The 23,537-nt window shown below is 42.7% G+C and overlaps 1 protein-coding gene across 1 annotated transcript; it reads right to left on the bottom strand.

The window, feature by feature from the left end:
* Nucleotides 1–5,176: 5,176 nt before the first annotated feature.
* On the bottom strand, nt 5,177–22,833 carry LOC129631548 (zinc finger protein 154-like). The gene is made up of 6 exons (XM_055552634.1): nt 22,520–22,833; nt 21,085–21,211; nt 18,182–19,951; nt 17,182–17,408; nt 6,216–6,348; nt 5,177–5,749 (listed from the first exon to the last, which is right to left on the bottom strand). The coding sequence occupies exons 1-3, from the start codon at nt 22,550–22,552 to the stop codon at nt 18,627–18,629; spliced, it is 1,485 nt and encodes a 494-aa protein (XP_055408609.1). The 5' UTR covers nt 22,553–22,833; the 3' UTR covers nt 5,177–5,749; nt 6,216–6,348; nt 17,182–17,408; nt 18,182–18,626.
* Nucleotides 22,834–23,537: the final 704 nt, after the last annotated feature.

Genomic DNA, 23,537 nt, shown 5'->3' with positions numbered 1-23,537 from the left:
GAGAAGCCATGGCATTGAGAAGCCCGCACTCTAGCATGAGGGTAACAAAGATCCATCACAACCAAAAAGTAAAATAAAAATAAGTAAATAGATCCTTATTTAAAAAAAAAAAAGCATATAAGGATGCATGGAAAACAATGGATTAATGGTTTCATTTGTGGGAAGGTGAGGTTTGTTTACTTTGGCAGAGCCACGTGGCTTGCAGGATCTTAGTTTCCCAACCAGGAATTGAATCTGGGTCTTCAGCAGTAAAAGCACTGCATCCTAACCACTGAGCCACCAGGGATTTCCTGGATGAATGTTTGAATTCTATCATTTTGAGCAGAGGTCTTTTTTTTGGTTGTGCCGGTTTTCCTTGCTGCACACAAGGTTTCTCTAGTTGTAGCTCTGGCTGTAGTTTTCCACTTTAGAGGAAACAAAAATCCCAAGAGAAAAACGGGATCTAGAGTCAGTTGTGCATGCGTGCTGGGTCACTTCAGTCACGTCCAACTCTTTGCAATCCTATAGAATGTAACCCACCAGGCTTCCCTGTCCATAGGATTCTCCAGGCAAAAATACTGGAGTGGGTTGCCATTTCCTCCTTCAGGGGATCTTCCTGACCCAGGGATAGAACCTGTGTCTCCTATGACTCCTGCATCACAGGCAGATTCTTTACCACTGAGCCACCGGAGAAGCCCAGGGTCAGGTACAGTGATTTTAAAATTTGACACCAGAAGTGTGATCCATAAAAAGAAATGAAGACACTGAAAGTTGTCAAAATTAAAAACCTATGCTCTGAAGCACCTTGTGAAGAGGATGTAAGGACCAAGGACAGAGGCCAGGAGAGAAAACATGTGCAAACCACATGTCAGATACGAATATGAAAAATTCTCAAAACATCCTGGTATTATCTTAAAAAAAAATCCAAATACAGAATAGACAAAATACACATAATATATTTTACCCAAGAGAAGGAGATACCATTAAATGGCAAATAAGCATATGGAAAGCTATGAGGCATTTCCTGGGAATGCAAATGGAAATCATAGGGATATACCTAGGCAGATCCCTCAGAACGCCTCAAAGAAAATACAGAACAGTAGCAAAATGGTGAGGAGGTCAAGGGAAAATCCAATCATTCATCCTAGTGGTGATGTAAAGTGGTACAGCCACTGTGGAAAACAGTGGTGGTTTACAAACACAAACAACAAAAAACTTTCCAAGGACCATACAATCCAGAAACTCAACCCCAGTCAAATTAAAATAGACCATGTAGTAAATGATTGACTCAGCAGGTCCACAGTGTTCAAAACCTGCACATTCCAAAGAAAAGTCTGGCCTTGCCTGGCTCCCAGGAAGCCCTTGGAATACCTGATGAGGGTTCTTGTATAGTTGAGGCTGATAACTTGCAGGGCCTTGGGCCACGGGCCATGGGGTAGCAGTTTCACCTGCAGGAAGGAAGTCAGCTTTGTGGGATCATGTAAGTTCTTCTAGGGAGTGACGCATCAAAGAAGAGGGTGGTCTGGAGGAGCCCCCCCAATCCCTCCCCAACGAATAACATTTATCGTCCCCAAAAATCTTGAACTTGCATGGCCTTAGCATCTCTTGTTCATCAGAGTGCCAAACTAGAAACAACATGGATTCCTTCAAGGAATGAGTGGTTAAATAAATTAGTTGGCGGCAGGGGTAGCTGTGAAGTCAAGTGGGCCTTAGGAAGAATTACTAGGAACAAATCTAGTGGAGGTGATGGAATTCCAGGTGAGCTATTGAAAATCCTAAAAGATGCTGCTATATTAAGTGCTACACTCAATATTGTCAGCCAAGAGCCGGACACAACTTAGTGACTGAACAACACCAGGGGGTAGTTGAGGAACTAGAAGTATTTGGAGATACAAATGGAAGGAAGAAGGGACAGGACTGGGCAATGGGTTGTCCATGTCATGTGGAAATACAGGATGAGGGAACGCTTCCAGGGTCTAGAACAGTCACTAGGTGAAGAGTGGTGGGATCCAGTCAGACATGGCACAGTCTGTGGCCCATCCAGGGTAAGAAAGAACAGGATTTTCGTGCTGGACCACTTTTAATATGTCGTTTCTATGAGGCATCCAAGTCAGAAAACCAAGCAGATGGTTGTATAGCTAAATCTGGAAGGAAAATCTGGGGGTTATAATGCCTTAAAACAAACTAGATCACTAAGGCTATTTTAAAAATCATTTTGGTTATGGACTTTAGGATCCAGGGTGGAACACTTCAAGTTTTAACATTGAGGTGGAGGAGATTATGCTGGCAAGCAGTGCTATGGAGGAGCATCAAGAAAGGCAGCAATGAAAGAAGCCTCTAGCATCAGGAACCCAAGAAACTAAGGCTAGCAAACCCCTTACCCCTACTGCTCTGAAGGAAACCAGGACATTTCACCCCAAAGTGTCCCCCACACTTCGGTACATCAAATTTTTTTCGGTTGTTAGTTTTTAAAGATTAATTTATTTATATTTAAGGCTGTGCTGGATCTTCGTTGCTGTGCATGGGCTTTCTCCCATTACGGTGAGCATGGGCTGCTCTTCATTGGGGTCACAGTCTTCTCACTGCAGTGGTTTATCTTGTTTCAGAGCATGGGCTCTGGGCTCACTGGTTCTAGAGCACAGGCTCAGTAGCTGCAGCTCATGGGCTCCGCTGCTCCACAGCAAGCAGGATCTTCCCAGACCAGGGACCCACCCCACATCTCCTGCATTGGCAGGCGGACTCTCTTCCCTGGACCACCAGGAAAGCCCTGGCACAGCAATTATTTTGAATTCCAGGCAGTTATGATGCAGCAGGTGTGAGGAAGACGCTCTGACTCTCCTTTGTCTCCCTGAGAGCAGGAGATAAAGCTCCCATGTGAAATGCACCCTCCCTTTCCCCAGAGGAAGACATTTTAAACACCAGAGATAGGAAACAGGGTTGTCAAAGGGAGAACTGGGGACTGAGCAGTCTGCACTCAGTTTAACAAACGTTGTTAATCTCATCCTTATCTTCTATTGCTTCACCATGAAATACCCACAGCCCAAATCCCTTTTCCTTCTCAATTTTTCACAAATTGATCCTTTGACTAAAAGGTGTAGAAGCTTACTGTTCTTGGCATACTTGGGTCTTCATTCTTTCATGAATGCTCCCATGGACACATAAACATTTAATAAAATGTGTATGCCCTATTCCTGTTAATCTGCATTTTGTCAGTTTCAACTTTGGGCCCAGCCATAGATACTAAGAGGGGAGAGAATTTTTCCTTCCCTACGGCTGTTAGGAAGTCCAGTACAATGGTAGACGGCAAGTGAGCCCCGTAATGTTCACCAAATAAGTCACTGGTGTCAATGGCAAGAGAGAGCAGTGTTGGGAGCGATATGAGGATGTTAGGTGAACATACTGAAAGCATGTATGTTGAAAGAAGTGTTCACAAAAGGTCGATTCTGTATTGCATTTTTTAAAGAGGAGTTTAGGTTCACAGTAAAATTTAGAATAGAGAGTCCAGAATGCCACCCCCCCCCACCCCACCACTGCGGGTCCTTGCCTAACTCCACTCCCCACAAACAAGAGCCAGAGAGAGAGAAACTCAGAGCCTACTCCTTTGCCACTCTTCTACCAATAATTCCACACCAGTGAGTTGTCTGTAAGCATCAGAATTCACTTTTTTAAAATAGAAGATTCTCTTTTTTTTTTTTTTTACGTATTTCTTATTTATTTACTTGGCCGTGTCGGGTCTTACTTGTGGCACGTGGGATCTAGTTCCCCGACGAGGGACTGAACCTGGAACCTGGGGCTCCTGCATTGGGAGCATGGAATTTTAGTCACTGGACCATCAAGCAAAAAGAGGGAAAGTGAAGGTTATGCTACGCTACGCTACGCTAAGTCACTTCAGTCGTGTCCGACTCTGTGTGACCCCATAGACGGCAGCCCACCAGGCTCCCCCGTCCCTGGGATGCTCCAGGCAAGAACACTGGAGTGGGTTGCCATTTCCTTCTCCAGTGCATGAAAGTGAAAAGTGAAAGTGAGGTCGCTCAGTCGTGTCCGACTCTTAGCGACCCCATGGACTGCAGCCCACCAGGCTCCCCCGTCCATGGGATTTTCTAGGCAAGAGTACTGGAGTGGGGTGCCATTGCCTTCTCCGAAGTGAAGGTTAGAAAAACATGAAGATTAGTTATAGATACTGGGACTCCAGCACACGGGACTGACTAACTCTAAGGTCAGACTCTAAGGGACTGACTTTGAAAGATTTCTGAATGTGTATGGTCGATTTGACATGCAGGTCATTTTGAATTTACACTACCATCTAGCCACTTCTGAGGGTCACACACTCCCTCCTCCCCACTGAAAAGGAAGATGGGGAAACGTGAGTGGCCCCACAAGTGGCACCGCTGAATGAAGACGGGCGCTCTCCTTGTGCCAGCTGCGACTCTGAGTCGTGACACCGGGGCGTTTATCTTGTATTTTTATGCTGGGCCACACAGCTTGTGTGATCTTAGCTCCCCGACCAGGGATTGAACCTGGCCCCTGGTGGGGGAAATGTTGAAACCTAACCACTGAAGCACCAGGGAATTCCCACGAGGGCTGTTTTAAAGATTGATTTAATAGTTTGAACACAAGGAGCATGTAAACGTACTTCATGCCACTTATAAATAGCAAAATAATGTTATGTGATACATATTTTTAACTACAGTTCAAAACAAAACACCATCTCCCTGACTCGGACTAAGGGAGTTTCTGGGTCTGCTGGAGAGGGTCACAGGCAGTGTGGAAAACCAGGGTCAGCAATTCAAAATATTTTCTTCATAAGGTGAATAAAAATCATAAATGATAGCAGTTGCAGGTGCTGTAATCTGAGAAGGAAAAGGCAGGGACTCATCTGAGCATTTGAAAGCACAACCTGGCCCAGGCGCTGCTGTAAAGAACTCTCCTGCCAATGCAGGAGCCACAGGAGACTCGGGTCTGCTCCCTGGGCGGGGAAGATCCCCTGGAGAAGGAAATGGCAACCCACTGCAGTATTCTTGCCCGGGAGACTCCATGGACAGAGCAGTCTGTGGGGTCACAAAGAGTCCGACTCGACTGAGCATGCACACCCTGCAGAAGAATGGTCAGGTTTATAATTGGTGGCATCTTGGCTTTGATTTAAAAACAAAAAGGCAGCTGAGCCCGTGCACAGTCTTACCAATTATTACATAATCTAAATTACTGTGAATGTCGGAAGGTCAAGTTTCAGTGATTATGACAAAATATAAGTAGTGGACTTGACCTAGTCTGAAGGCTCAAGAAAAGATACCTTGAGAAAAACTTACTATATATTGAGTGTTGGGCAGAGTATTCCAGTGAGAGAGAAAAGCTGGTATTGGGAAGCTGAGTGAACATTCAGGAAAGATAGAGGGGCTGGGACAGAATGAAGGATGCTTCATGTTCAGATACCGAACTAAGGAAATAGAATAATTTGTGGAAATAATAACTTAGTTGACCCATAAATTCAATGTATGTAATTTATAAATCTGAAATCATTAGAAACTAAATCTTAAGTCTTATTAAACGACAATACTGTGATTACATACTTTTAAACATGGTGATAAAATCAGCAAAAGGTAATTCCATTTGTCAAATAAAATTATTAAATCAATTTAATTTGTTCAGAAAGTCAATATAATGAGAAACTTTAAAAATACATAATTTGTAAACATCTACATACATAAACAAATGTTTAAAGACTCTTGAAAGCAAATTTTGTTGAGTTTCCTGCTTCTTCTTATCTGGTAACCTGAAAGTCAAGGCCGTTATTCAAAATCACATTCTAACAATTTTTCCTTCAAAAATATCTTTCACTAAGAATTTATGTAGCAATATAAAGAGCCTGCCCAAAAAACACTGTAAACTGTAAGTCAATAAAGGATAAATAAAAAAATAAAGAGCCTAATCTTCATAAAGCATTAGAAGATTAATGGTAAAAATAAATAAATAAAAATTTTTTTAAGATTAATGGTTATCTTCCTTTCATCCTATGTTAGGACACTCCCCCCCCACCCCCCCACCCCAGATATCATCAACACATCCTTTTCAAAAGTTTTCTTTTCTTTTCAACTGAGTTTTTTTAACCTACAAATGTATTTCAAGTGAGGTCTAGCAGACTTTTTCAAATCATAGCTTGCATCTCTTGGGCCAGTTAAAAGATGAGAGTGACTGCATGTGCGCAGGAGAAGAACGATCTAACAGACTTCTTTTCCCACCTGGAAGCTGAGAAGTCTGACGATGCCAGAGATTTGAACGACCAGACTGAACATCCGTTCTCTAAGAATGTGTCTCCTCCACAAGAAACCGCAAATTCAAGACACACTGAAGTACTTCAGCCAACTCAGAACACTGTAGAGCAAAGCAAAAGAGTGGATGAGAGGGATACAAACAGGACAAAGAGGGGCAGGGTTTAGATAGACTCCCTAGTGAGGAAGTTTTACACTTGTAACATCGTGGTTCCCTAAGTGAGCCCTGCAATACTTTCATTTTCAGGACACACAAAAAAAAATCTGATTACCCAATGGCCCTCTCTCTACACTTTGGTATGAATAGGCTTCCAAATACCACATAGACTCTCAGGGCTTTTCTTAGGCAGATCCATCAGTGGCTAGAATGTCAAATATACTCCATGTTTCTGGGTGTGTAAAAAACAAATATAAGGAGCTTAGTTCTCCCTGTAGAAAATGTGGGGATTCTCCCTGCCTTTTGTCAGAGCATTTAGCTTAGAGCTAAATCTAAGCACTTCCTCATGTCTTTAAAAGGGATCACTTTGAAGACTACATGGGACTTTTGTCAGTTGGGCTTTTTTGTTTTCCATTTTTATGAGTTTCTTAAGAAACTAGGAACCATTTCTTTAAAATGCAAACATCTTGAGAGCCAGTTTTTTGAAATGTAAACATCAAGGGAGCCAGCTAGCTTGCCTCTCTCCAGGTTTCTGTGGGAGGGTAAGAGACTAACTTTGGTGGGTGCCTCGCTCCAATATGAAAAAAAAAAAAAAAAATCCTGTCACAGGGATAAAAGTAGTTTGTCTTTCCTCTAGATAAAGCCAATAAGCGAAGGTGGCAGGTGGTCACCCCGATCACCAGGTACAGTTAGGATAAACTGTGAGCCGCAAACAATGCTGTCAACGTAAAAACACTGAGGCAAAACTCAGACGAAGCATTTATTTGGGATCAAAGAATTGCAGTTCAAGGTACACCAGATTTGCATAGCAACCTAACTCAAATAGGTTTCATTAGAAGCAAGTGAAAGTCAGAAGTTTTTAAAGGCAAAAAGGGGGACGTCTACATAATTCAAAGTATTTTGATTGGCGTTGGCAGCAGAAAGCTAGTCTTGGCTAAACGTGTTTGGTCGCTAAATATCACTAAGCAAAAGTCTTCCTGGAGCAAGGTACTTTTGCAGAGCTCTTGAAACTACTTGTGGTTTGACCCTGTCCAAAAGTTCACAGTTCACGCGGTGAGGACATGCATAAGAATCAATTCTTTAATGGTCCCTAGGCTCCACTTAAAAACTCACTGACATAAGCAACTCACTTTATTTCATCTTTCATGGTGCCGTCAAGTCCTCTTACTTGGTATACCTATCTTGAAAACAAGTATATGATGGATTCTATGTGCTTGTGTACATAAGAGAGTGAGGGGATTTTTTTTTTTCCCCTGTCTTCGCAATTTCTTAGAGTTTGCTTGTGATGTACATCACACTCTGGTTTAATACTGATCCAATAATATGGTATAATGAGAAATTTATTTGGCTTTTGCTAACAGATCCTGGCAGAGGTCCTAAAACCCTTGGAATTTCCTGATAGATAGGATTACCTTTTGTCACTAATACGAGGCTCCCTTAACTTAAATTGAAGAAAGTGGGGAAAACCACTAGACCATTCAGGTATGACCTAAATCAAATCCCTTATGATTATACAGTGGAAGTGAGAAATAGATTTAAGGGCCTAGAGCTGATAGATAGAGGGCCTGATGAACTATGGACTGAGGTTCATGACATTGTACAGGAGACAGGGATCAAGACCATCCCCATGGAAAAGAAATGCAAAAAAGCAAAATGGCTGTCTGGGGAGGCCTTACAAATAGCTGTGAAAAGAAGAGAAGCGAAAAGCAAAGGAGAAAAGGAAAGATATAAGCATCTGAATGCAGAGTTCCAAAAAATAGCAAGAAGAGATAAGAAAGTCTTTTTCAGTGATCAACGCAAAGAAATAGAGGAAAACAACAGAATGGGAAAGACTAGAGATCTCTTCAAGAAAATTAGAGATACTAAGGGAACATTTCATGCAAAGATGGGCTCGATAAAGGACAGAAATGGTATGGACCTAACAGAAGCAGAAGATATTAAGAAGAGATGGCAAGAATACACAGAACTGTACAAAAAAGATCTTCACAACCCAGATAATCACGATGGTGTGACCACTGACCTAGAGCCAGACATCCTGGAATATGAAGTCAAGTGGGCCTTAGACAGCATCACTACGAACAAAGCTAGTGGAGGTGATGGAATTACAGTTGAGCTATTTCAAATCCTGAAAGATGATGCTGTGAAAGTGCTGCACTCAATATGCCAGCAAATTTGGAAAACTCAGCAGTGGCCACAGGACTGGAAAAGGTCAGTTTTCATTCCAATCCCAAAGAAAGGCAATACCAAAGAATGCTCAAACTGCTGCACAATTGCTCTCATTTCACACGCTAGTAAAGTAATGCTCAAAATTCTCCAAGCCAGGCTTCAGCAATATGTGAACCATGAACTTCCAGATATTCAAGCTGGTTTTAGAAAAGGCAGAGGAACCAGAGACCAAATTGCCAACATCCACTGGATCATGGAAAAAGCAAGAGAGTTCCAGAAAAACATTTATTTTTGCTTTATTGACTATGCCAAAGCTTTTGACTGTGGGGATCACAATAAACTGTGGAAAATTCTGAAAGAGATGGGAATACCAGACCACCTGACCTGCCTCTTGAGAAATCTGTATGCAGGTCAGGAAGCAACAGTTAGAACTGGACATGGAACAACAGACTGGTTCCAAATAGGAAAAGGAGTACGTCAAGGTTGTATATTGTCACCCTGCTTATTTAACTTATATGCAGAGTACATCATGAGAAACGCTGGGCTGGAAGAAGCACAAGCTGGAATCAAGATTGCCGGGATAAATATCAATAACCTCAGATATGCAGATGACACCACCCTTATGGCAGAAAGTGAAGAGGAACTCAAAAGCCTCTTGATGAAAGTGAAAGTGGAGAGTGAAAAAGTTGGCTTAAAGCTCAACATTCAGAAAACGAAGATCATGGCATCTGGCCCCATCACTTCATGGGAAATATATGGGGAAACAGTGGAAAGTGTCAGACTTTATTTTGGGGGCTCCAAAATCACTGAAGATGGTGACTGCAGCCATGAAATTAAAAGATGCTTACTCCTTGGAAAAACAGTTATGACCAACCTAGATAGCATATTCAAAAGCAGAGACATTACCTTGCCAACAAAGGTCCGTCTAGTCAAGGCTATGGTTTTTCCTGTGGTCATGTATGGATGTGAGAGTTGGACTGTGAAGAAGGCTGAGCGCCGAAGAATTGATGCTTTTGAACTGTGGTGTTGGAGAAGACTCTTGAGAGTCCCTTGGACTGCAAGGAGATCCAACCAGTCCATTCTGAAGGAGATCAGCCCTGGGATTTCTTTGGAAGGAATGATGCTAAAGCTGAAACTCCAGTCCTTTGGCCACCTCATGCGAAGAGTTGACTCATTGGATAAGACTGATGCTGGGAGGGATTGGGGGCAGGAGGAGAAGGGGATGACAGAGGATGAGATGGCTGGATGCCATCACTGACTCGATGGACGTGAGTCTGGGTGAACTCTGGGAGTTGGTGATGGACAGGGAGGCCTGGCGAGCTGCGATTCATGAGGTCGCAAAGAGTTGGACATGACTGAGCGACTGAACCGAACTGAACTTTGAGCACAAGTGAATTAAAGCTTCAAGAGGTGATTTAGGGTGGGGCTCCTGCATAGCCCCACCCACTGACCTCCAGGAAGGGAGTGTGAGGAGACCCTCATCTCTGGATGAAAACTCTGTACACATGCCTGAACAAGATTTAAGGAGTTTCCAAGTCTGTAAACATGCTGGGCCCAGCGTGGACAGGAGGACTGAAGTGCCTATGCTCCAGACCCTTCTAGACTTCACCCTGTAGACTTCTTCATCTGCCTTTTAAATTTAAGTACATGCTTCCCTGAATTGTGAGCCCCTCTAACAAAATAATACCCCAGAAGAGGGACATGGAAACCTCAGATTTATAACCAGTCGATCAGAAGCAGAGTTAACACTCTGGACTTTTGAAAGGTACCTGAAGTTGAGGCTCACTGGAAAAGACCCTGATGCTGGGAAAGACTGAAGGCAGGAGGAGAAGGGTACGTCAGAGGATGAGATGATTGGATGGCATCACCGACTCGATGGACTTGAGTTTGAGCATGCTCCGGAAGTTGGTGATGGGCAGGGAAGCCTGGCGTGCTGCAGTCCATGGGGTCGAAAAGAGTCAGACATGACTGAGTGACCGAACTGAAGTTGGGGCAGTCTCCTGGGACTGAGCCCTTAACCTGTGTGATCTAATGCTATCTCCAGGGAGATAATGTCAGAATTACTTACTTGGTGAGATTAGAAAGACACACATTGCAAATACTAACCAAAGTGTTTTCTGTCCCTAATGCCAATATGGACAGGATCTTTGGAATGGAAGATTTTGTTTTTATTTTTCCAACAGCCACCATCAAAATCTGTTTACTAGGAGGAAACCTCAATCACTCACTGGTATCTAGAGTACAGGAAATATGAGGGAAGGAAGGGTGACCACTTAAACATCAGACATTCAATAAGTCACATCTAGCATATGATAAACAACTCAGCGACTTCAACAAAAATAAGAAAAAAAGGTAGGTGGAAGACTTATGAGACAGCTACTGAAAGACATAAGGATCCATTCTCGATCCTAACTGCAATTAATCTGATTTAGGAAAACACACACATACTTTTGAGATAACAGAAAACTGAGCAGCACCCCACTCCAGTACTCTTGCCTGGAAAATCCCATGGAGGAGGAGCCTGGTAGGCTGCAGTCCATGGGTCGCTAAGAGTCCGACACAACTGAGTGACTTCACTTTTACGCATTGGAGAAGGAAATGGCAACCCACTCCAGTGTTCTTGCCTGGAGAATCCCAGGGATGGGGGAGCCTGGTGGGCTGCTGTCTATGGGGTCTCACCGAGTCGGACACGACTGAAGTGACTTAGCAGAGCAGCAGCAGCAATATATTTATTTTAAAATATTTTTGTGTTATGGCTATTGGGTTTATAAATAGCCCTCACATTTTAAAAATGAATTCTCAAGAAGTTATGCGTTAAATGGTGTAATGTCTGAGATCATATGTTAAACAATCCACCAGTGTACATGAAGATGGATGAAACAAGAATGTTCATTGAATGACAAATAACGGAAGACTGGGGAAGTGTTTGGTTTCATAATAGTCTTTTCCATTTTTGTATATATTTGAAAATAACAAAAAACAGAATGTGTCTTTGTTCTGGCTGTCATACCAAAATATCACTGACTGGCTGGTTTATAAACAACAGATAATTATTTCTCACAGCACTGGAGGCTGGAAATCAGAGATGAGGATGCTCAGCATGGTCAGGGTAGGGTTCACTTCACGGCTGTTGATTTCTTAATCTATCCCCACAAGGTGGAAGGGGTTAGGGATCTCTCTGGAGCCTCTTATGAGGCACTAGTCCATTCACAAGGGGTCCATTCTCATGATTTAAGCACCTAATACCATCACCTGTGTGGGTTAGGATTTCAACAAGTAAATGTGAAGGGAGCACATTCAGATCGTAGCAGTGTTGTTGTAACAGAAATTTAATATGTTCAGAAAGAACCACCACCAAAAACAGATAGGAAAAAAAAGGGGGGGGGGAACCTCTGGTTTCTGGTCAAGCATATAACAAGCTGGATTTCTCCACTCCATCCTAACAAGCAAGAGGCTAAATAGACTGAAAGAAAAAACAATTCTTCTCAGATTTCTAAGTGTGGTCACAGGGCAAGCCACTGTCTCCAAATTGGAGGGCTGACAGGGAAACAGAATCATGACTCACTGAATCAGAAACCAACAAGCTGAAACCACCGTGTGAACCAATGGCAGGACAGGGAAACTGGAACTGTAATTGACAAATTCCTGGAGGCTCAGAGGGGACAAGTCTGAGAAACAAAAACTCAGGGGAACCAAATCATAGGGAAAAAACCCACACTTCTATTGACATTTTTATCTCCGAGAATGATCTTGGCCAGAAGAGAGTTAAAGGAACCATATTCAACTAGTTCAAAGCATTTCATTTTTTACACAAAGTGTGCTCCAGGAGAAACTTTTAAAGCAGAGCCTTAGGTTTTATCAGAGCCTAAGTGACCTGGGAGAAGGAAAATGCCCAACTCTAGACACCTTGTTCCACATAATGCAGAAAGGCAAATACACTGAAACCTATGTGTCAATTTAATTATTTTTTTAACTTAAAACTTTAAACCACAAACAAAACTTCCTATGTTTGGGAACTTTTAAGAAATCATTCCTAAAAAAAAAAAAAAAAAATCATTCCTAAGGATTCCATAGGTTAATGAGGAAGTTATAATGCAAAAAGAAATACTGATAACTAATCATAGGACTACAGAACACTTCCCCTCTCCCCACACCTTAAAAATCACCTGTTGATTGTAGTTCCATTTACTGAGTACATGATAGCTATTAATAAAAAAGTGTAAGGCATAAGGAATTTTTTTTTCAAAGTTTGAAGAGAAAAAAGAAAAGTCTGAACAGAGCAAGTATCAGAATCCGACTCAAGACAAGTCAGACATGTGGAATTAGGAGACCAGGAATTTAAAACAATTAATATGTTTAGCACTCTTCTGGATAAAGTAGACAAATAACTGAGATGGAAATTCTACCACAGAACCAAGAAAAAATGATAAAGATAAAAAATTCTGTAACAAAAGTAAATGCTTTCAATAAGCTTATTTGTAGACTGCACATAGTGAAGAAAAGATTCTGACTTGAGGGTATCTCAATAGAAACCACCAAAACTGGGGGTGGGACAAACAGAATACTCCACTGTAGGACAACTACAAAAGCTGTGAATTACGGGTAATAGGAATAGGAAAAGATAAAGCAACGGAGAAAACTGAATCAGTAATTAATAACTTCCTAAAACAGAATACAACATACTAAAATGGGTTCACTGGTGTATTCCTGCTGTTTAAGGAAGAAATTATACAAATTCTCTACAATCTCTTTCAGAGGACAGAAACAGAAGGGATAATTCCTAACTCATTCTCAGAGACTAGTATTACCATAATACCCAAACAAAAGATACCAGAAGAGAATTTCAGACCAATATCATTCATGAGCATTGATGCAAAAATTCTTCACAATGAGTACCATTACACATCTATTAAAATCCAAACTCTACAGACACTGAAACACCACATGCTGGTGAGGATGTGGAACAACAGGAACTCGTTCATTCACTGCTGGTAAGAACAGTATGGCCACCTTGGAAGACACATTGGCAGTTTCTTAGAAAACAAACATACTCTTAGCAGCAATAGGGCTCCTCGGTATCTACCCGAAGGAGTCTAAAACTTATGTTCACACAAAAACCTGTACACAATTGTTTACATTAGCTTTATTCATAATTGCCAAAACCTGGACGCAACCAAGATGTCTCCTTCAATAGTGTTTGGATAAATGGTGGTATATCCAGACAATGGAACATCATTCAGTTTTAAAAAGAAACGCACTATCAAGCCATGATGGAGGAATCTTTTTCATTTGTTTTACGGAGGAAACTTAAAATGCACATTAGTAAGTGAAAACAGTCATCTGAAAAAGCCGTATACTGTGTGATTCCAACTATACGGCATTCTGGGAAAGGCTAAACTATGGAGATGTAAAATAAGATCACTGGTTCCCAGGCAATGTGGGGAGGGATGAATACACAGAATAGAGGAATTTTAGGACAGTGAAACCACTCTATGTGATCCTATAGTGATGACTGGTTGTTGTTTAGAAACTAAGTTGTGTCCAATCCTTTGCAACCCCACACCCTGCCAAGCGCCTCTGTCCATGGGATTTCCCAGGCGAGAATACTGACTAGAGTGGCTTGCCATTTCCTCCTCTAGGGGATCTTCCCAACCCATGGAATGAATCCATGTCTCCTGTATTGGCAGGCAGATTCTTTACTACTGAGCCACCAATTATAAATTTATTCAAACTCAAATTACAAATTTGTTCAAATATATTCAAACTCAGAATATACATCACACACAGTAAACCCTCATGTGAACTATACAAACACTGGGTGACAAAAATGAATCAGTGTAGGTTCGTCAGTTGTAACAGAAGGGCCACTGGTGGGGACGTTGATAATGGAGGTGATGCATGCGCAGTGGCAGGACACTGTCCTCTTAATTTTGTTATGAACCTAAAATTGCTCTAAAAAATAAAAACTTTAAATAAAACAGTTAAAACTGTGATATGAAAAAACACAAAACATTGGACCAAGGGGTTACTAAGCCTGGGTTTAATTCCAAGTCTGCTACTAACTAGCTCTCCAAGTCACGCACTTCCCCTTTCTGGGCCCTAATTTACTTATCTGCTGAAGAAGGAAAGTGGGAATCGTGATATCTAAGGCTTTTTCCTGTTCTAATTTTCTATGTTAATGTTATTTTTTCTATTTTAAAGTTACAAATGACCTCGAAATCTATGTAGGATTTTGTGTATCAGTTCAGTTGCTCAGTCGTGTCCGACTCTTTGCGACCCCATGAATCGCAGCACACCAGGCCTCCCTGTCCATCACCACCTCCCGGAGTTCACTCAGACTCACGTCCATCGAGTCAGTGATGTCATCCAGCCATCTCATCCTCTGTCATCCTCTTCTCCTCCTGCCCCCAATCCCTCCCAGCATCAGGGTCTTTTCCAATGAGTCAACTCTTCCCATCAGGTGGCCAAAGTACTGGAGTTTCAGCTTTAGCATCATTCCTTCCAAAGAACACCAGATAAAATAAAATGGAATAATATGGCCACATAAACACGAAAAATGATAGCTATGAAAATAAAAACAAGATTAGGAAGTGACGAGTTTGCTTATGTTTAAAATATCCATTTTGACATTTACATTCATAGAGTTTCAAAACTCAGTTTCCTCCTGGCCTTTTACATTTATCCTCACCACACAAAATTAACAGCACATACTCTACCCTTTGTAATGGCTGCTTTCAAATATATCCAAAAATAGAAGACTACTGGGAAGTAATGTCTGTCATTATTTATCCTACACTACACAGCTTGCAGGATCGTAGTTCCCCAACCAGGGATCAAACCCAAGCCCTTTGCAGTGGAAGCGTGGAGTCCTAACCAATGGATTGCCAGGGAATTCCCTATTTATCCTTTTATGGTTCTTATTTTATCTATCCCCATGCAGTTAGTGGTTTATTTATAATCACAGACACCATGTCATTTCACACATAACCTCTTCAGGAGGTGTTTCTAAAACGTAAAGATCCTTATATAATTCCATTAATTTTGTTGCATAAAATCAAAATATTTAAAATTATAAGTGCTAAATTGTGTAATTACCATACTGCAATCATTACTTAATGTAGACTGCAGTCTGGATACAAAATTTATCTTAGGCAACAAGTAGGTGTGTCTTGCAAGTTTTTTAACCTCTATGTACCACTCACCTTTAAAAAAAAAAATGCTGAGGACTTTGGCTGTAAACTGTTGTATTCAGGGTAAACTGATTAGTTCAGTTACTCTTAGTGGGCAGTGGGTAGGGTAAGTTCTCCTAGAGTAGAAGTATCTACTGGAATTTCCTTGGAGGCTTTCTTTTGGCCAGGCCATGCAGCTTGCGGGAATCTTAGTTCCCCAAACAGGATTGAACACATACCCCCAGCAGTGGAAGTGCCGAGTCTTAGCCACTGGATGGCCAGGGAAATCCCCCACTTACCATTTTCTTTTAATCATATTATTCACTTGCCATTTGTTTGTTAGAATTTGCCATGATCCAGATTTGGCTTATTGAGTCTTTTGAACTGTTTAACATGTTGACCCTTCTTCTGTATCTCCTATACACCAACTATGCTCAACATCATGAAATATAAGGGAAATGAAACTAAAACCAAAGTGCTCTAATGCTATATACATTTACTCAAAGAGTCAAATTTTTAAAAGCAAATCATATTCACTTTAGCAAGGATATGAGAGAATTGGAACTCACACTGCAGGTAGGAATACAAAAGGGAGCAATCATTTTAAAAGACAGTTCGGTGTTTCTGGAAAAGTTATATATTCACCTACACTCTGACTCAGGTATTGCATTTTGAGGTATCAGCATGAGAAAAAGGAAATGATTCAATATGAAGAACTGTATCCAACTTCTATACGGCTTTTATTTGTAACAACCAAAACTAGAAATAATTAAAATATCCATAAACAGATGAATAAATAAATTGTGGCATAGTGATAGAACATAATTCTCAATAATATAAAAAGAACTACTCATATAAGCACCACTGATGAACTGCAAAATAAACATGTCATATAAAGGTACCCAAAGGGGGGAAAAAAAAGACTAAACACTTTATGACTTCAATCATATAAAATTCTAGAAAATGCAAACTAATCTGTTATAATGAAAAGCAAATTAACGGCTGCTTGGAGGACAAAGAGATTCAAGGTAAGTATGGGGTGACAGAACTATCATGATTGTTTGATGGTTTCATGGATTTACATAAATGTAAAAAATCATCAAATTGTATAGTTTAAATAGGAACAGGATTTCCTCATTTAGAACATCAGGTTTGGCAACCATACTGACTCAATGGACAGGTTCAGTACTTGCCTCAGTGGCAGCAAAAACAGGTGAGCAATTTTTGAGGTGGAAACTTCACTCAACATGGATACTGGATGGGTCACAAATCTCACAGAGCTGACTAAGGAGCTCTCTCCTCTCTATCCTTGTTCTGTCTGCACAACAATGGCCTTAGATGAACAGCCCAGAAAGGCCAGAGGAATCCACAAAACCTTTATTTTCCTTGACAAGGCCCTAAGTTATACAGATAAAAAGTTTCAAAAGTTCTGAGAATTCCATACCTGCTTATCCTCCAAAGCCATAGTGATTAAACATTTTGAGTGACCTTTTGAAAGGGGCACATTCTAATCAGTATGCTGCAGTCTCCTCCACTATTAATCCAGTGTTTATATAATCTTAAAATCACTGCTGTTACTCTACAGAATTCAGGACATCAAGGCACAGGGCTCCACTGCAGGACCTGGGGAACAGATTTCCCTCAACAGTGCTGAGCAAGATGCAATATCACCTGTGAACAAGAGAACAAGTTTATGTTGCTCTCAGAAGCACTGAGAGTAGTCACAGCAATCAGAAACTGCCCCCTCCTCAGTTTGAACTCTGAACCTGAAAAATATCATGGCATACAATTTATAAATTAGGACCACAAAGGTGGTCCTTGAAGGTGGTCCTTTTCCTTGAAGGCTTTGAGCAGCAATGCAACCTAGGCCACAATTGGAGAGGCATATTCTGCCATCATACTGTCTCCACTGAGGCACACAATTTGGGATCCTCACCAGAGTTTTTCATCTCTTCAGGCTAGCAAACCCAATTAACAACAAACCACCCCATACAGTGAAGGAACTCCTAAGATAAATGGTGGCTTAAACAGTAAGACCTTTACTATTCTACAAACAAGAGCAAGGGGAAACTGACTGTTTCCTGGGTTGATGTCTTGGAAGCTAGAAAATCCCATCACTGGAGTCTCATGAGACCAATAATATCCCTGAAAAGTCACCACCAGAGTCCTTTAGGCCAAAAGTGGGTAAGGTCCATGCTTTAATTCATGAAGGAGGGAAAAAAACTGGGAAAGACTTAAGTGCTCAAGCTGCTCATGAATCATCCCATAAATGGGTCAGAACTGGGGTTTCCTTCCCTGAACACACTAGGCTGGGTCAATGTGGCACACGATAGAAATCCGCCTGGCGGTTAGGGGTGATATGATTTCTGCTACAGAACTGGCAGTGACATCAATCTGGCAAGGGTTCTGGAGAGGTTAAAAAGTGCAACACAGTTCCCACATACCTGAAGTTAAGTGGATGTTTGGATGAATGAGGTTTAAACAGGCAAATGGCATCTTCATAAGGGATTTCCTCCAGTGTTGCCGCACTCAACAAAGAAATCATATATACCTGCACATTGAAGATAGTGCTCCCATTTGAAATTGTGGTATTCAGTGAAATACGTTCTTCAGCTGAAGGCTTTCTCAAATTCGCTGAACTTATAAGGCTGTTCTCCACTGAATTCTCTGGAGTATACTGAAGCTAGACTTCAGCTACACGATTTTCCATGTCTGCCATACTCAAAAGGCGTTCATCCAATGTGACATTATGCTGTTTTAGGAGCCTAAAGATTAATTTCCCACATACAAATACACACAAAGCATGTCTCCGATGTAAACATTCCAGTGGTCGCTGAAGCTGGCCCTATGGGTAAACGATTTCCCAAATTCACTGCACTTGTCAGGCCTTTAACAAGTGTGAATTCTTCGGTGTTTAATAAGGCTAGAGCTATGGCTAAAAGATTTCCCACATTCACTACACTCATAAGGCCTTTCTCCAGTATGAATTCTCCTGTGTTTAATGAGGCTGGAGTTTTGAGTAAAAGATTTCCCACACTCGCTACACTCATAAGGCCTTGATCCCGTGTGAACTCTCTGGTGTTTTAAGAGACTGGAGCTGTAAGTAAAGAATTTCCCACATTCATTGCACTCATAAGGCCTTTCTCCAGTGTGAACTCTCCGATGCTGCAGAAGTGCAGAGCTTTGGCTAAAAGATTTCCCACATTCACTGCACTTGTAAGGCCTTTCTCCACTATGAACTCTACGGTGTTCAATGAGGCTGGAGTTTTGGGTAAAGGACTTTCCACATTCATTGCACTCATAGGGCCTTGATCCAGAGTGAACTCTCTGGTGTTTTATGAGACTGGAGTGGTACGTAAAGAATTTTCCACATTCACTGCACTCATAAGGCCTTTCTCCAGTGTGAACACTCCGGTGTTGAAGGAGTGCAGAGCTTTCGCTAAAGGATTTCCCACATTCACTACACTCATATGGCCTTTCTCCAGTATGAATTCTCCGATGTTTAATAAGGTTGGATTTGTTGCTAAATAATTTTCCGCATTCATCACACTCATGAGGTCTTGCTCCAGTGTGAACTCTCCGATGCTGAATGAGGCTAGAGCTCTGTCTAAAGGATTTCCCACATTCCCCACACTCATAAGGCTTTTCTCCTGTGTGAACTCTCCAATGGTCATTGAGGCTGTAGCTTTTGCTAAAAGATTTCCCACATTCATTACATGTGTAGCATTTTTCTCTAGTGAGGACTCTCTGATGCTGAGAAAGTATATGTCTGCAATTGAAGTCTTCAGTGCATTCTCCAGGGCTGTAATGAGTTTTCCCCCTGTGAAAGGCCGCTCCACACTCAGTTCTCCTGTTTGACTTATCCCTGGTCTGTGTGGACTCTCCACAAGAAAGTGACTTCCCCAACACAAAAAGTCTGTAGTTGGTCATAAATGAGGCTTTGCCCATCTTGCTTCTGAGGTATTTCTCTCCAATGTGCTGCTTGCGGTGCTGATATTTTACACTGAAATACAAGTGTTTCTCCCATGCCCCAATGTCATGCAGTTTCTGCCTCTGATGCTCAGTCAAGTGCAAAATGTCTCCCAAGTCCAGGTCACAAAAATGGGCTTTCTGGGAGAACATGCCTGCCTTGGGAATCCTGACCTGTGACATTCCATGTACAGAAATGTTCTGTTCAGAAGGTGCCTCTTCATCCTCTGCTCCATGCCAACAACCTGAAAGCAAGTAATGCTGGTGAAGTGCACACTGACTTAGGTGGGAGGGGGTAGCCGCTACACAAGTTCAGTGTAATAAACCCAAGAACCTGTCCATGCGATTGTTTGCAGGAACAAAGAGTTGGTTCTGGTTGAGGATGGGGCTGCTTAGAACTACTGGGCTATCAAGATCAGAGAATGGGAGAGGCCTTATGAGGTGAAGGGCACAACCATGGGGTGGACACAAAGCAGAGACACAGGGTCTGCAATTCATTCCTCAACAACAAACTTTCAAAAGGAACTTGTCTGCTGGTGACACATGAACACTGTATAAAAAGGCTGTGTCACACACACATTCAAAAGAATAAAAATTAAATAATTGTAAAAAAGCTGTGTCAAGACCCAAGAAAATACAACTGTATCAGTACACCTGGTGTTGCAGGACTGTTTAAGAATGTGTGCACACCTCATGAAACAATACACAGAGGCCAATGTGGAAAGCAATGCAGATGCAGTGGTGAGAAAAACAGGTGAAAGAGGAGTCCAGAAATGTGAGGTTAACCACAGGTTGGAAGTAAAGAGTATAAGTGACAAAACAAATGATGAATCAGCAAAGTGTCAAGAAAGGGGAAGAAGGAAAGACACAAATGAAGTGTGGCCACTGGAATCAAAATTGTAGTCAAACACAATGGGTTTCTGCTGCAGTTTGAATACAGCACTGTCATCATGTCCCTTATGTGCTACGATGCAGGGCCAGGCTCCATCTGAGCCATCCTGCTTGATTCATATACACCCTGCGAAATTCTGTGGGCTCTCCAACCTGATTGCACTCTCTCAGCAATCAAATACATGGCAGTCTGATGACACAATAACCAAAGAAATTCAAAATCTATGATAAACCATAATGGAAAAGGATAATGAAAATAATTAAAAAAAAAATAATAATAAGAGTGCAAGTCAACAGGAAGGCTAGTGTTGGGTATGCTAAAGGAAGGAGAGCACAGTGCGCAAATCTCAGCCCAACCAACCTTAGCACCAACTCAGGGAACTGGGGAAAGGAGCAGTGTCCATCATAAACACGTCAGGATAGAATGCTCCTGGAAGAAAAAGGGCAGAGGCAGTTCAAGGAACAGAGATGAGTTTGACAGTCATACCCAAGGAGATTATAAGTGCCAAGTTCTCCAGCATCACATTGTGGTACAGGCATCTCTGAGCATCATCAAGGAGACTCCATTCCTCCCAGGAGAAGTACACAGCCACATCCTCAAAGGTCACACTGCCCTGGCAAGATGGGGACAGATGAAATCATAAATAGCCCCCTTCTCAACGACAACTATCCACTCCCCCCACACACACACATCCACCCACCCCATGCCCATCTTCTTCCCAAACTCTCCAACTCAGAGAAGAAACCAGACCCTGGCACTACTAATGCCACTGTCTTCAAATGGTCCCACTTATCACTGGAACCAGTCATCTATAGGAAGATGTGGGTAGGTGGGTATCAAAGTTGTGGACCTGGCATAGAGGGATCCACACACTCGTGCCAGGATATTCCACTTATGTGGCCAAGGTCACATAAGTCTCAATTCCAGGACCCTGGTGTCATCAAGGATATTCCCTTTTCAGGTATGCATTATCTGTGAGACTGGATCAAACAGCGACATGCCTACAATCACCACCTCCTCACTGTCCCACACTCCAGACTTCTAGACTTGTGTATTTAGCTGCTCAATTAATGCCACCACCTAATGCTCTCAGAAACATCTCAGAAGTTTCTAATATCTCTGGAGAATATTATTATTGCCAACTTACTCATCTGGGGAAGTCAATGGGAGTTAATAGAGCTCCCAATTCCACACCTGCTCAAAACAAAACAACGAGAGGAATATACCTGAATCCTGTTTTACTCCCTCATGGTTCACATCAGAAAATATAACGTGGGACTTCCCTGGTGGTCCAGAGGCTAAGACTCCAAGCTCCCAAAGCAGTGGACCTGGGGTAAGAGTTTGAATGCTGCGACTAAAGATTCCTCATGCCACAACTAAAATCCTGCACGCACAATGAAGACTGAAGACCTTTCACACCTGTTTATGATGGCTGTCAAAAACAAAAATGCCTTCATATAACCCTGGCCGTGGGGTTTCTCCAGGGCTTCCAGATCCCAAACTGGGAACAAGGCAGCAACAGATCTCAAGAAACCACAATGCAGAGAACATGTGGCCGGTGGTCAGGGCCAGTGAAGAAATGGGACACCCTCCCAACAGCACTTGGCGTGCTGGCTCCAAAAAGTGCCTCCGTAGCCGCAGGAAATGTGGAAAACGCCAACTCTTGAGGGATGTGTCTATGGCGGGGTTCGATGGGCTCAAGCCTCCCGATACCCGTGCCTGGCCCTGAAGGCTGGGACGCTGGTACCCATTCAATCTCGGTGCCGCAGCGCTCGGTTCGGTCCTTTAACAGGTGCCTGTCACCCTCTCCCACGCGCCATCACGCTATCAGAAACAGGGTCCCACCCACGACCGCCTCACAGTCCTAAACCCTGGGTTTTTAATGTCTGGTGGGGTCAGGGCTCGGAGAACCAGCGTTTACCTTAAGTGGGTTCTTCGGGGCTGCCGCTGCCATCGGACTCTGGGGGCGGAGCGGGGCCAGGAGAGGAGAGAGCACACGGGCGAGGCGGTCCCGATCCGAGGCCTGGGATGGGGCACCCCGGGCGGCGGCGTCGAGCCTGAGACTTGCCTCTGTGCAGCGGGAACAGAAGCTCTTTCTCGGACTTCCTAAATTCCGTCACCTCAGGATTGGCCCAGAATTCCCGAACCTTTCACACCGGGTAAACAAAACAGCGAACAGCTAACATGGCCCCGAGCGGAGGAAGCAGGAAGTTCCTCCCTCACGTTACGCGGCCTCCTCGTTCTAAGCTCTCATTGGGTAACACAGTTGCCGCTCGACTCTGAACATTCTGGGTAATGTAGTCCCCATGGAGCCACAGAGACCTGGGTCTGGGCTTCTTGCGAGGTTGGCCAGGAGGGGAGTTTGGAAAGTGGCACATCCAGGTGAGCTTCGCCCCCTGTTTAAAGGGATCATGACCAAATTTCTGCCAAGTGTTCTCTGCAGCTGGTCACCCCAGTGTTTGGAGACGTGTTTCAGACTCGGTGAAGCTCAGCATGCTCCCAGAGGCCAAATACTATTTTTGATCTCAACCACCACCCCCTCCCCTCCGTCATAGATGGGGAAACAATGGAAACAGTGCCTGACTTTATTTTTCTGGGCTCAAAATCACTGCAGATGGTGATTGCAGCCATGAAATTAAAAGACGCTTACTCCGTGGAAGGAAAGTTATGACCAACCTAGACAGCATATTAAAAAGCAGAGATATTACTTTGCCAACAAGGTCCGTCTAGTCAAGGCTATGGTTTTTCCAGTGGTCACGTATGGATGTGAGAGTTGGACTATAAAGAAAGCTGAGCACCAAAGAATTGATGTTTTTGAACTGTGGGGTTGGAGAAGACTCTTGAGAGTCCCTTGGACTGCAAGGAGATCTAACCAGTCCATCCGAAAGGAGATCAGTCCTGGGTGTTCATTGGAAGGACTGATGTTGAAGCTGAAACTG

The sequence above is a fragment of the Bubalus kerabau genome, chromosome 17 (assembly GCF_029407905.1).
Source record: "Bubalus kerabau isolate K-KA32 ecotype Philippines breed swamp buffalo chromosome 17, PCC_UOA_SB_1v2, whole genome shotgun sequence".
In the NCBI taxonomy this organism is placed as follows: domain Eukaryota; kingdom Metazoa; phylum Chordata; class Mammalia; order Artiodactyla; family Bovidae; genus Bubalus; species Bubalus kerabau.
The sequence above is the reverse complement of the archived record's forward strand: the minus strand, read 5'-3'. Positions and strand labels throughout refer to the sequence as shown.